General features: G+C 39.9%; 1 protein-coding gene across 1 annotated transcript in view; it reads right to left on the minus strand.

Moving 5' to 3' along the window:
• Positions 1–15,153, minus strand: part of L3MBTL4 (L3MBTL histone methyl-lysine binding protein 4) — a 331,186-nt gene that overhangs the window by 161,825 nt on the left and 154,208 nt on the right. The window contains exon 11 of the mRNA XM_044921260.1: positions 9,491–9,593. Coding sequence (XP_044777195.1) covers positions 9,491–9,593 — 103 coding nt within the window. The remainder of the gene's footprint in view (positions 1–9,490; positions 9,594–15,153) is intronic.

Raw genomic sequence — 15,153 nt, forward strand, 5'->3', positions numbered from 1 at the left:
GAAAGAAAGAAAGAAAGAAAGAAAGAAAGAAAGAAAGAAAGAAAGAAAGAAAGAAAGAAGAAAGAAAACCGTATCTAGACATATGCAGGGCGATTTTAAATTTCATATATACGTAAACATATAAAGATATTCTATAGGAAACCTTGACAAAAGGAGGGCAGACTACCTCTGCCACCATCAGCGGGGCTGGCATTAGACTTTGCCCACATGGCATAGAAACCAGAAAGTGATAGGAAGCAATGCTGACAACTCTGAAGGAAAAGTTCTGGGCCTAAGACATCTATCTCCTCTCAGACTGATTTCATGTGTGAGATGCACAAAGATTTTAAATATAATATGCAGGTGCCACAGACAAATTAAAATGAACCTTGAAAAGAACTGTGCCAGAACAAGGAATAAAAGATGTTAATACAAATAAGTGAAGGGGATTAAGGAGTACACTTGTCGTGATGAGCACCAGGTGATGTACCGAAGTGTTGAATCACTATATTGTACACCAGCAACTAATATAACACTGTATGTTAACTAACTGGAATTAAAATAAAAACTTGTAAAAAATGCAAAAACTGCACTGTAAAGGCTGAGGATACCACTGGAACCAGTAAGATATATAGAAATAAGGGTACATGGTTGTTTTAAGTATGACTGTAAAATTGTTTGCCCACTTCTGTTCTTTCCAAGAATTTATCTCTATTGCTTAAAACTGGAAAGAAAAGAGCATCGTATATAATCGCAAGTTCAATTAATATAAGCGGGTATGTTGGGTTAGGGAAAAAAGAATAGCATTCAGTGTCTCAAGTTTCACAAAAGAAAGCCAGATTAATGTTTTATGACTTTGATGGTTACATAAACACAGTTTTAGGAATGCATTGGAAAAGTTCAGAATAACCATTAGAAAAACTAAAAACCTTTCTTTTAAACTAGAACTTATCAACAAACAAAATACTCTGGAAAAGGAAGAAAAGAATGAAGGAAGGTCCCTTCCCTTGCCCCAAAACCATCACTAAAAAACAAACAAGCAAGCAAACAAAGGCAAAAACTTATGACATAAAAGTTGGAATATGTACAATATATATAGTAATTATAACAATAACTGCAAATAGGTCAAATTTTGTTATCAACAAGAAAAGACTCTTAGATGGGATTTTACTTTTAAGACAGTTATATGCTTTTCACAAAAAGAATACCTAAAGAACATGACATGAAAGGCTAAAAATAATAGAATGGACCAAGATTTTCTCAAAATTAAAAAAAAAAAATCTCGCTTGGCACTATTAATAAGAGACAATGCAGAGATCAGGGGAAAATAAGGATGAAGAGTCATTTCTAACTAATATAGAATCCATTATAAACAAAGACACAATGGTTATAAAACTTTTGCACCAAATAACATCTGATTAATGTATCTGAGAAATTTTTAACAAAAGGATAAACTATTTGATCTTTTATTGAAAAACAAATGGAAGAAGTTGTATATCCTGTCTGATTTTACTCACGGAAATAATACACATATATGAAAAAGCCTGAAAAATGAAACAGATTTAAGGCATATAAGTTTGTAGTTGGAATATGAATGTTTTTTATTTATTCTTGAATACTTCTGTATATTACCCAAAATTTTACTATTGACCATGGACTAGTTCTTTAATAAAATGGTATTAATTCAAAAGTAACATAGATGGTAAACTTTCTAATTCTTAAAAGAATGGACTTTGTCTATAATTTACTTTGATTTGGGTTTTTAAGGTGATTTAAAATTACCAGATATCATCATTTTGGCCTACCATTAATTGCCATAAACTGGTCTCAGGTAGAAATAAACTAAAGTCACATCTACCTTCATCATAATAAGGATACAGTTCCTACAAACTTGGTAACTCATATAATTTGAAATTTTGTACTTAATAAAATTCTTAGATTATGTCAAAGAACACTGTATCTTTGGAAATCAATGCCTCAGTTGCTATAAAATTAAGCATTCCATACGAAATCTTCTTCCCTAAAGAAAGGGAAAAAACAGAATTCTCACACAATTATTTCCCAGTGAGTAAAATCAGACACATAGATTAACCTTCAAGAATTCTAAGTAATGGATAGAAGTGATTTAAAGACCCAAGGCTGATCTTTCATTACTTTATCAATGCTTTTACTAAATTGGGTAATTAATCATGTCATTTTGAGAATTAAGAGTGTTATCCAAAGTCAGATCCTCTTTTTCTTTTTATTATTAAATTAAAAATACATCTGCAAGTTTATTTTTAAATTTCCACCCAGTTTGATTTCACTATGTGGTTACATAAAGTCAAAGAAAATGACAGGCCAAGTGACAAAGGAATCAGATGAACGTGAACACATGTCATAAAGGTACTCTCTTAGCATGATAAAGTTTTAACTGCAGGTGACAATAAATTAAGAAGTACTGTGCATATAAAATTAAAACCATGCCTTTGAGAATCCTTCCGAACACAGTATTCCAATCAGCCATTATAACTTCATAAATATTACAGAGCCAATAAAAAGTCATTTTACAGAATCTTTTATTTTCTATGCATATGAAGAAGAAAGTGCTATTATGATAAAACAAAAATAAAGAGAAATAAAATTATATACTATTAGCTAAATGATTATTTGGGGGGTAAACCAAGTTTTAAAAATAAGTTAGAAAAAATATGGCAGACTGGAAAATTGAATTTTCCTTTTTCTTGGTAATAAATCCTTCCTCTCATTACTAAAAAAAAATCAAATAAATGAATGAGAGGGTATAAATGCATAAACACAAAGCACAAGAGAAAAAATGATGGCAGATAAGTCAACACATTTTCAAAGCTGGAAAATGGATAATGATGTGGGAAAAATTATTAAATTTCCTTACTATCTACAGCCCATTGATAAGTCCTTGAAAACAGGCAGAGTGACATTCCTCTAGGAACTCTGCTGCCTCCATACTAATACTTTGCTAAGGGCAAAAGATAATCTTAGCCCAAGCCCCAGGAACCTCTATGTCTACTTTAACATATAAAAATTCCTTTAGAAACTTCCATTATCTCTACTCCCCAAGATACACATTGGCAATCCTTTCCCAAGCATCGGACCCACCGATATATATCTGAAGGGTCTGATGACTCAGGTTTTATTAGACAGTACTAAATGACCTTTTCCCAACAATAGCTAGCGCCCCCAAGGTCCTGGAAACTTTGCTTCCAAAAGTCCTTAGAGACACGCTGTCCCTAACCCCCTCCCAACCTGAAAGCAGATAATGGGCCACTCCTCATGACCCCAGTGTAGTTCTTTCTACCCACGGGTCTTGTCCCCGTGCTTCAATAAAACCACCTTTTTGCATCAAAGACGTCTCAAGAATTCTTCCTGGCCATCGGCTTCGGACCCTAACGTCTTTCCCACATCAGATAAGGAGAGAGCCAAGATCCGCAGGGAGACGATAGCATAAAAGCACCCAGGAAACGTTTGCAAGCATCATATCTGCTAAAAGGAACTTACTCAAAAGAGGAGGCTCACTGCTGATGACAGGCTCCTAGGCCTTGGCTGGGTGCCTGCCTGACCAGTCCACGAAACTCACCAGCACATGGGCCCACGCATGCACACAAAGCTGCGTACCAGCCTTCTGGTGCTTCGCTCTCAAGAGTGAACACGGAGAAGGACTGCTGGGCTTACAGAAATATCCTTCATGTAACAGAAAGAAGCCGACCAACCTCACCCAAACCAAGTCAAAACACAAGTATCTGGAAAAAAAGGGATGAAGGGAGCAGGAAAACAACAGCCTCAAATGCTGTCAGAGAGTAAAAAAAAAAAAAAGACACACAATCCAAAAAATAAGAACAAGATGGAATAAAAAAAAAAAAAAAACTAATCGGAGAATAAGGATGAGTTCTGAGAAACTGAAAAAAAATCACAGTACAATTAAAAATTTCAATGAAAGGACTGAAAGTCAAGGTTGAGGAAACAGTCCCTAGAAAAGAACAAAAGACAGGGAAGTCAAAGCTGGGGGAGAACATCAGAGCACACAGAAAAGAGGGTTATTACCCAAGAAACACCATAGGACCATTTCTCAGAAACAAAAGACATGAGTTTGCAGATTGAACCTAGGAATGAAAACTCCTTTCAGAATACCAGTGATAAAGAGAAGGTCCTGAAAATGTCCGGGGCCTGAGATTCCTGCAGAGGGTGGGGTGGAGGAAGAGGAAGACCAATCCTTTCCCAAAGTGAAATTTGAATGCCAGCTGACTTCTGGTATGCAGAGGGAAAATGGAGCAATGCCTTCAATACTCTGAAGAAAAAGGTTTCCAACTAGAATTCTATCCACAAGTCAATGGCTATGGTTGAGGAGAGATAAGATATTTTTGATATTAAAAAAAAAACAAAAAACTACCTCCCACAAATCCTACCCCAAAAAGCTAGGAGAAAATAAACCAGGGAGAAGACTTGAAAGCCAGGAAATCAAGCACGTGGCAGAAAGAAGGCAAAGGGAATCCCAGGAGGCAGGTGAAGGAGACACCGGTTCACCCCGGACGGAGGGCAAGGGCGAGGGGCTGGGGAAGGTCACCACGTGTGGGGCACTGATGAATGGACTGCAGCTAAGAGAGGCTTTGGAGGGGAGTGGCTCTGCCAAAGGAGTCCAAGCCTGGCTGGCAGGGCCGGGAGGGATCAGAGGGGATGCAGGGGTTTGTGTGCAGAGGCCGTACTGCCACAGCGCAACCAGGGAGTGCTCCCTCAAAACACACCCAAGAGGCAGGAAGACAGCACAGCAATGCTCTCCTTGAAGACAAAAAGGCCAGGAGATAGGTCTATGAGGTCAAGAGCTGGAGGAGCTCCACCAGCCCCAACTGTACACCACATACGCACCACACACACACCACACATACATACCCCAGCACACCTGCCCACACACACAATCCCAACATACCCCACACATGTACCTACTGCACCCACACACACCATACATACATATGCACACACCACATATACACACACATTCACACACACACCACACTGGCAAGTCGATTAAAAAATCATGAATAGAGGCTGAGTTGTGCCATAAGTTTCTATGAACTGCACCCAAAATGTCTTAGATTTATTGGACATCCTTACTTCTGAGCAACAGATGTCCCTTTTCTCTTTGTGTGTTTTCTTGTTTCTTTGTTTTAATTTGTATTCTTGATGGTGTGACACCAGCAATGTGTGTCCTGTATCCCACCCGGGAACACTGGGGCAAGAAGTCCCTACCTTGTAACAATACCTGGCTCTTTGTGTAAAGAATGTAATTATTAGCTCCTAAATAAATTACCTTTGTATATTTTTAAAAGATTTTATTTACCTATTTGAGAGAGAGCACGAGCAGAGGGGTGAGGGGCAGAGAGAGAAGCAGGCTCCCCACTGAGCAGGGAGCCCACTGCGGGACTTGATCCCAGGACCCTGGGATCACGACCTGAGCCGAAGGCAGACTCTTAACCGACTGAGCCACACAGCCATCCCACCTTTGTATGTTTTATGACACAGATGTGGATCAAGTCTTTCCAAGTCTATGTTCTACTCAGTTAGAAAAAACAAATTCCTGTCTAATACAGGACCCTGGCTTAAATTGTTTATATCTTGTAGTCCCAATATTGCCATCTTTAAATACTTCTATGTTAACAAACACACCTACTTCATTTTATTCACTATGTAAATTCATTCAAATAACATGTAAATTGTGTGATAATTGTGTGCCAAAAGTCCTATTTTCATACAGATAAGAACTGATGCAATTTTTCTCAAATAATGGTTTATGCAGATTTTACATGAAGTCCCAACAGCTTTGAATATTACTGTTAACCCCTTGACTATTTTAATGAAAACTAAAGTAAACCTGTCTGAAATCCATCTAAAAAGGGTACCAAGAGGTCCACCTGATCTCTCAAAGTGACCTATTATTTTCAGATGTCGTCAGCTATGTCCTGATGTCACAGCTCTCCTTGTCAGCTGTATGAAACAAGACACTGACAACTTATTTTAAGAACATTGTTTACTTCCTTTCAAAACACCAAGTCTTTAAGATCAGAATCAGAAATTCTGACATAAAATGGTAAAAACAAGACTCACTCCTTGCAAGCACTTTGCTGCCTAGGAGTATTTTACAGAAGAGCAGCGAAAATCACTTCCTATACTTCCAAGCGTTCCCCAAGGCTTTGGAAGCAGAGGTCAACTGAGCTGTTTTATACAGGCCTTCGTGAAGCTGGAGGGGGTTCTAGTTTTATTATTTTCTTCTTTTTTTAAATGTAAAAATATTTGCCTAAAACTCCTCTGGACTAGAAACTGCAAAAAGCATTTTGTAAATGATGACTCCTTGGTAAAGGTACATATTTATGACAAGAGAAAAAAAATACTTTCATTTTAGAATATGCAAGTCTAACTCACATGCTTCAGGAAACTCAAGATAGAGATGATTGTAACAACCCATCTAGGACTCTGGGAGAATGCAGCATTTTAAAATTCTAATCTCCTGCTTACCATCTCATTGACAAATAAGAAGGAAAATGTACACTGACGACTTTGGGTGTGGTAGGGCAAATTCCTAGTAGCTGTAGTTGGGGTGTGTGTGTGTGTGTGTGTGTGTGTGTGTTGTGTGTGTGTGTGTGTGTAATATTCTCAAGAGATACCACCAAAGACACATACTGAAGAATGATATTTCATGAAAACAAACCCCAGAGAATATGAATGATTTATCATAACAGTTCTTGCCCGATTAGTTCCAAGAGAATTTAAGCAAATTCTTAAGTTATACTCAAAGTTACATTAGTACATTGACTAACTTAGTAAATGATATTCAGAATGTGATAACCTATAGAGAAGTGAAAACAAGAACTCATGGTTTAAAAAAAAATCAGTTTATTAACTAAAAATGGATAGAGTCAGTCAATGAGTAACTCTAGCACCTCAAAGCTAAACTTGATAAAGACAAGACCGGTCACTGAAAATGATTAAAGCAAGAGAGAGAGATGCCCCGTGCCTACTGGAGCTAACCTTATATTGCCCATGATCTCCACCCTCCATAACTGCTTTACAATCAACACTAACCCCACCAAGAGCTTGTCCTCATTCCATGAATATAGAATAGTATTAAATATAATAAAAGCTCTTTTTATAGGTAAGTCAGAATTTATTTGTGTGATAGTTTAATGCCTTATAAGTTCTAAGTGCAGTTCAAGACCCATCCAGTTGTCTAATTTTTTTGTCTTTTCCATTCTAGAGAGAAGCTCATCACGGGTAGTCATTGTTTGTTTTTTTTTCTGAGATAATGGAATCATTAAGTTTTTGAAGACTTTTATTTACAGGAGCTCTGCTCTATCACAACAAGGTCTAAGGCGGGAGGAGAGCCAAGACCTAGTCACGAAGGCGTTGCCCCAAGCAGCCCTCTGAATTGTGACATCTGGAGCAAGAAAGCCTTGTGCCTTCTAGTTCTCTAAGAATGTCCTCTAAAAATATCTCACTATCATAAATGTGCAGTATTTCATTTTTCTCGTAAGCTTCACAGAATGCCTTTCTTTAAACTCTACTTCCACATTCAGAAGTTCTGAGGCTCACCTTTAAAAGCTACTTGGTGGATGGAGGAAATCATGTTGACAGTCTCTAATTAGATACTACAAATAAGAACAACAATTGGATCTGTCTGTGCCATACTGAATGAGAAAAGTTCCGGGAAGCTGCTGGAACAAAGTGGGGCACACCCACCCATTGTGGCTCTGTTCACAATGTTTTCTGAATCCAAGCAGGGAGAGGCAAGTGAGCCACACGTAGGAACAGTGTGGGAGGCAAGCCTGCTGTAATGAAGTGGAAGAGACCCTGACTGAGCTAGCTGGCAACCTTAAGGAGCTGTCCAGGGTGATATTTGTTACTTCAGCCCCAGTGCCTCATGGGGGTGAACTCCAGACCAACCACAACGTTAGTGTGTTGCTAACTTTCAGGGTAATGACCCAAGTCTTGATGGAAGAGCTCACTTTTCATCTAGAAATACCTGCCACTCAAAAATCTACTGTGAGAAGGCAGAACAGGGTAAACACTCTCAGGGCTATCTTACAGAACTTTCTGTGCCATCCAGTATGGTGGCCACTGGGCACACATGGCTAAGTGTGACTGAGGAACTGAAGATTTAATTTTGTTTAATTTTGATTAATTTTAATTTAAACAGACATATATGACTAGTGACTAATCATATTGGGGTTTGCAGCTCTATATTTAGAACAAAAAGAAACACACAAGAAAAGCCTGAGGAAGATTCTTCATAGCCATATACTCCTGGGGATGTCTGAAAAGTGGCTCTATCTACTCCAACAGGGTCCTCACTTAATATAGAGCCCCCTCCCAAATGGCGTGATCACCCGCCTTTCCTCCCACTTTGTGTCCTTTACTCTCTTTTCCTTCTTCCCCCACACAATACCACAATGTCTCCAGCGAGTCTGGCCCCACTCTCCCAGTCCATGAGTCCTTGCCCAAGTACCCAAGATGTCTGCACATCTTTATTTCTTTTTTATGGATTCTATATGATATCCTTTCCTTTTAAGTGTTAATGTTACATTTACACACATAACATATTCATTTATGCTATTTGGGAGTGTTTACCATCATTTCTTACAGTAACATTTGCTTTGGTTAATTTAGAACTGTTTTCAGCACGGATTTCCAGGATTGCAACCACCTGGTAAAGCAAGGACTTCCATTTGGATCTCTTTTGTTCAAACAAGTATTTTCTTGCTTCACACTTTACATAACTTATTCTTTTCTCTTTATACTTATCTTTGATATTTGTTTTATGTATTTGTGTATTTGAATAATTTTTTTTAGTTTACATATTCTGTAACTAGAGCACCAATATGAATAATTCATCTATAACGTTACTTTACCAATTGATGGGAACAGAAAAAGCAGTAGGGACTTATACAGATTTATTTGTACTTACTTTTTCTTAAAGCACTATACTATTCTGAAATATTGAAAACATGGGTATATGCTTCAATATAACGTCACACTTATTACTTTCTATTCTACCACAGAATTATCTCATCTCCAAATGACTGAGACAGAGAAAAAGAAATAAGGGCAAAGTGAAAGCAACAGGGGGGAAAAGGCAAGAGGTTCTGGAATTTCTCTAGAAGACAGCAGGACTTAGCACTTGTGTGGAGAAAATTCAGGCCTGGGGTGGGACACAGAGTGGTGAGCGTGTCCCATGTATTGGGCACTTGTTAAGGAAAGCGTCAGACAGCAGAGGCTCTGGGAAATGATGCAGGTCTGGGCAAGGCCTCAAGGGTCCAAGAAGGCTCCAGGAAGGGCAGAGGTGGGCAGGCAGCAGGAAATGTCAAGGAGGGGCCTTAGGAACACAGAGAAGGGAGTATGACAGGAAGGCATTTGGCTCCAAAGAGTCAATTATGATGCTACTATAGCTGCTAATCTGCACACTGTTCCCATTTGTCCCTAAAATAATTTAAACAAGAAAAAATTTTACCTGTGATGTCCTGAATACCGTGGACCACGGATATGGCCTATTCCTCGGCACCCTGGAGTAGGACAAACAGCTTGACCTGGAAGGATTTTCACATCATTTGCTCCTTCAGGAAGTAAAAGAACATATCTTGAAAACACCCTCAGTAAAGAAGAACTAGAAAGACTACAATATGTAAATGATACTCATTAAGACTTTGCAAATTAAAAACAAACCATCACCAAAACACTTACTGGATACTTGTGATGTTTTAGAACATGATTTAGCAGAAAACATCAGTGCTGTAATAGATAAAATTAACACAACTGATACCTGAGGTAGAGCAAAGTATGTAGGCATTGAAACGTTTTAAAAATATGAGATATATGATTTTCTCATAAAAATATGAGAAAGAAATATCATTTCTTTCAGAGAATAATACTGGCACAGGCAATATAACCATGAGCTAAGAATGTGAAAGGGTGAGGTCTGGTTTGTGGTTCCCCCTGAAGCTCCCACTCAACTGCAGCAAGGCTCCCCCAAATGCGGGACAGAAATTCAGTTAATAGGAGCGCCTGGGTGGCTCAGTCAGTTAAAGGTCTGCCTTCGGCTCAGGTCATGATCCCAGGGTCCTGGGATGGAGCCCCGAGTCGGACTTCCTGCTTAGCGGGGAGCCTGCTTCTCCCTCTCGCTCTGCCCCTTCCACCACTGGGCTCTCTCTCTCTCTCAAATAAATAAATCAAATCTTAAAAAAGAAGAAATTCAGCTACTAAATGAAGCATGCCAAAGATGGTGAACATAGCCCTACCATGCTTACTCAAGTAGTTTTCAATGCTAGCTGAAAAAAGAACTGCCTGATCCATACTACACTATACTAATACTACGTACCGTAACACTTACGCTGTATTAATACTATTATTAATGCTATATGTACTTAATACTAATACTAATATTGACACTAATATGTACTATATATAACCACTCCAGGCCAGAGACAAATTCTGTCAAGCCCAAGAGCAATCTATCTCTAAAGGTTTTCAGGAGTTAAACCATCTTTCCCTGTTCTGTGATTTTCCTTAGTCTGCTCTCCCTCCAGAGAGGGAGATCTTTAGATCTTGTCATCACCCAAAATGACACTGCTTCCAAAAGCACTAAACAAACAAGCCAGCTGACTACAAAATCGCATCCTTCCAGATTGCTTGCTGAGGTACCCCAGCTGCTGCTGATGTTTCAATATCGTGGGAGTTTCCAGGCCACAGATTCTCTTCTTTCCCATCCTCCTCCTCCTCCCATCATAACTCCTTTCCCTTGTCTTCGATTCTGCCAACCAGTAGTTCCCCTGTGTTGCCAATAACTTAAGCCCCCTTGCCTCGCTGACCTTCTATGACAGGTGGCTGTGGAAAGAAAATGAAGAGCCAGCCATGGGTCAGTGGCACCACCCTGCTGGTCTGTGTTTTGCAGGACTAAGTTCTTCTGGAAAAAATTACACAGTAGTGCAGATTCATTGTTACCAAAACTACCATCTTCAGTGTCAACTGAGCCCCTCCCCACTCCCAGGCTTCCACTAGCCTCCACCCTCTGGCTCTCACAACTGTGCCTGCCTACACTTCACTGGGAGAACTGGAGCCTGTCTTTGGGGGACAGCATCCCCTCCTCCCTTTCCATCCCAGTGAGGGAGCACTCACTCCGGGCTCTCACCCATTCTCTTTGGGTCTTCTCTACAGGGTCTTTAGGCTCTCAGATATTCTAGTCACTCCTGGACTATTGAATCTTTTGTACCAGTATTTCAACAAACTCCAGTTTCCCCATTACAAAAAGAAACAAAGACAAAACAAAACAGAAAACAAAAGCTTAACACTCTCTTTGGGACCCACATTACCCTTTAGCAGCCATTCACTGTGTTCCCCTTCTCAGCCAAACGTCTTTAAGAAGTTACTTCTGGGGGCGCCTGGGTGGCTCAGTTGGTTAAGCGACTGCCTTCGGCTCAGGTCATGATCCTGTACTCCCGGGATCGAGTCCCGCATCGGGCTCCCTGCTCGGCAGGGAGTCTGCTTCTCCCTCTGACCATCCTCCCTCTCATGCTCTCTGTCTCTCATTCTCTCTGTCTCAAATAAATAAATAAAATCTTTAAAAAAAAAAAAAAAAGAAGTTACTTCTGTTTCCTCACATCTCGCTTCTCAAACCATGTCCATCTTCTCAGATCATTGGTGCCTTCTATGCATTAAGCCCGACGTGCGGCCGCTGAGTATGCATCACACTCTCGGCCTTGGTGCTATTAATCACTATCCCTTCTCGACTTGTTATTGTCCACAAGCTTTGGGGACATCACCCCTGCCAGTTTCCTTGCTACATATGGGCATTCTCTTGTAATATCCTTTGCCAGATTCCCCTCCTCTAGTTAACCTGAAGATGTCAGAGAACCTCAAGGCATGTTCCTGGGTCATCCATTTCTACAGCTTTATTTACAACCCATAAGCTATAGATGCTCACAGGCTATATACAAGCCAAAAGCCTACATACAACAAATATTACAGGCTATTGCAACAAATATTTAGACCTCAGATAGATTTTCATTGTTTACCGAGCAACAAGAAAGTCTGTCTTAGATACTTATTATGCTCTCATAATTTTGCAAAACCCCTTGAGGGATAAACAGAGAGAAACGAGTTGCCCCATCCAAAGGTAGCTTTTGGAAGCAGCCTTAAAAAAGAAACAACTTTTAAACAAATCCAAGGGATCTATGTTAAAAAACTGTAAACAAGTCTCTACTTAAGAAGTATGTTGGGGTCAGTCAGTAAATAAGAAGATTTATAGTAAAGAGGCACAGAATATGGAGTTTTCTCCAAACTGCACCTCACAATGCGCTGCCAAGACCACTGCCACAAAGGCCTGTCACATTAAACCTGTAAACAAAGCACCAAACAAATGCTCCCCTTCAGTCAGCCCAGGTTCGCTCTGTGTGGAAAACATTCCAGTGAACTGTCAGTGAAGGCTCCTTAATATGTTCTTCAGGACTATTTCAATGCACTTGATTAAATTAAGGCTTGAAGTGATCTTTTAAATATTTATCAATGCATACTTATCTCCAGAGCCCCGTTGGGGGTCATATTTCTCTCCTTGTTAGATACGTAAAGAGGGGTATGACCTCAACTATGGTGAGAAGAGTTACTACATTAAGAACCACAAGCAAGGGTCATAACAAAGAAGAAGTCAAGAAGAACATCCAATAACAGAGCATGGAATCTAACAATTTTCCTTGGTACATTTTGTATGATGAAGTTTAATGGGTTGACTCAACGGTGAATTAGACAGCCATCTGTTGGGGAAAAGAAACCTGTGAATTCTACAGTCCTTCATATTATTGCCTCTAGGATAAGGGTACCTATGATAAAAATTAATGTTTTTTCCCCAGAAGATAACTGCACTTTCACCAAGACTATATTCCTCTTAGCTTGGATATTTAGAGAATTAGGTCTCAGGAAAAAAACGTTCTCAACTTGAAATCATTTTTTTTCAGAACATTTTACTCTTCCTTGCCTTCTTTTTGCCACTTTAACTGAAATTAATTTCCTAGTTCATCTGCTGATCTCTTGTCTCCCTTCACTGCAGTGAGGATATGGACCTTACCTAATGTGCCTGCCACCGGAGCCCCAGAACCCACTGCAGCAGCTGCCGGCTCCTAATAAATACCAAATAAATAAGTTTTATAAATGAATCAAAAATCATAAAGGCAACAAGTAACACCTGTAAGCATTATTTGGTATATCCTGACCACAATGCTGAGGGCTAATCCCCATTTTATTCTTATTTCAGAGCTTAGCTTGTCTAAAATCAATCTCTGGTTTTCTATTTCTGAATACTATGAGCTACTATCAAGCAGCATGAATAGCTCCTAATTTATTCCAAGTCTTCTATGAAAATTGTACTTAGGCAGGAGTCAGTCTAATGGCAGAGTTCTTCCTGCAAAGGCAAAATGAAATGGAAAATATCCTTGTAGACTGGAAATTATCTGAGTAAGGAACAATGCTTCACACTCACGTGATACAATAACCCTCATTCACATGGAATCACACGGCTGCCATCAGCAGCCCGGGCGGACACCATAGCTGCCCACCCAACATCCATTCCCTCTTTCCTGCTGATTGAACCCTAACTTGGTTCAGGGCAGCAATGTGCCTAGCTAAAAATGTTGGCTTTGCCAGCCTCTCACATCCAGATGTGGTCATTTGACACCGTCTGGGACAATAAGACCTAAGGGAAAGGCAACATAAGGATGCCAACAAATACTTTTTTTCCCAGTAGAAGGGGAAAGGTTTGGAGAAAACTCTTGCTGCTTTGTCCATGAACTGCCTCTTCGACCTTCATGGGACGCAGACCTAAGGGCTCAGGGGGTGACAAGCACAAAGACAAAAGCAGAAGTGTTAAAGAAGGCAGAGCATAAAGGAAAATGGGCCTGGACGCAGGACATGCCAGGGTGGACCTACCACATCAGTGTCTGTCACACAGGACAAATAACCCTCCCTTTGATTAAACCATTGTCAACAGATTTTTGTGTTACTTGCAGCTGAAAAGGCCATACAAGAAAACAGCAATTTTATTTTGTTTTTCCTTTTGTGAAATCAAGTAATTGTTCTAAGACAAAAACTAGAATTGCATGTGAGCATTAGACCTATTTGTCACGTAAAGAAGATGTAAGATATTAAGGGAAAAATCAATACACTAAAGAGCTTGTACCCATCTCTAGAAAATGAGAAAGGGAACTGGCCTTTATTTCAAAATGGCCCAAACTGGCTACCACCAGTGATGTGAGTGAAAAGGCTTATTGCCCCACTCAGTGTGGGTTAGAGGCTGAGTTCACCACCCTCCTTCTAAGTAGGAATCAGCCCCCTCTCTGAACTGTTATTTTATTGGGTCTAGAGGTGACCAGGAGCAGAATGACAATGACACTGAAGCAAATGCAGATGCTCTGTTCCGTTACATACATATGTGAGCTCCACATTGATGTGGGCCTGCATCAGGGCACGAGGATCAAGCAGCAGTTTTCCTAGCTAATTACCCACTGCTGAAAAAGTTTTCAGTTCAACCTGATTCATTTAATAAGTGTTTTACAGAGAAATGACTTTAGCATCAGGTGGTAATATCCGCTGGAGGATGCACAGAAAAGTAGAACAGATTTAAATCTGATACTGATAACAGACAAGTTAAGATACTTTAACTCTTCTTATTTTCTTAATACTATTCTTTAAATAATAGTTTTTTTGAATAGCCACTGAGAGTTATTTACTCATTTAAAGAGGTACTGAGTGCCTGCTATGTGCCAGACAGGATTTCAGGTGCCAAGGATATGGCAGCAGACCAAACACAAAGACCTGTCCGCCCAGAGCTTATGTTCTGGTGCCAAAGACAGAATAAACACTCAAATGAGAAACAAAATGGAATGTCAGATAGTGATGGTGCTAGGAAGACACAGAAAATGATGGGCAGAAGTGGGGATGCTCTTAAGGCCAGTAATCAGGGAAGAAGTCCTGACATGTGAGCAGGATCCTACACGGAGTGAAAGCACACTTCCCGGGACAATAGCAGGAAGGCCCACACGTGTGGCTGGAGCTGAGCAGACAAAGGCAAGGGGGCAAGAGATGAGATCCCATGGGCCAAAGTGACATTCTGGGTTAGGTGGGGGCACTGGA

This window comes from Neomonachus schauinslandi, chromosome 14, assembly GCF_002201575.2.
Source record: "Neomonachus schauinslandi chromosome 14, ASM220157v2, whole genome shotgun sequence".
In the NCBI taxonomy this organism is placed as follows: domain Eukaryota; kingdom Metazoa; phylum Chordata; class Mammalia; order Carnivora; family Phocidae; genus Neomonachus; species Neomonachus schauinslandi.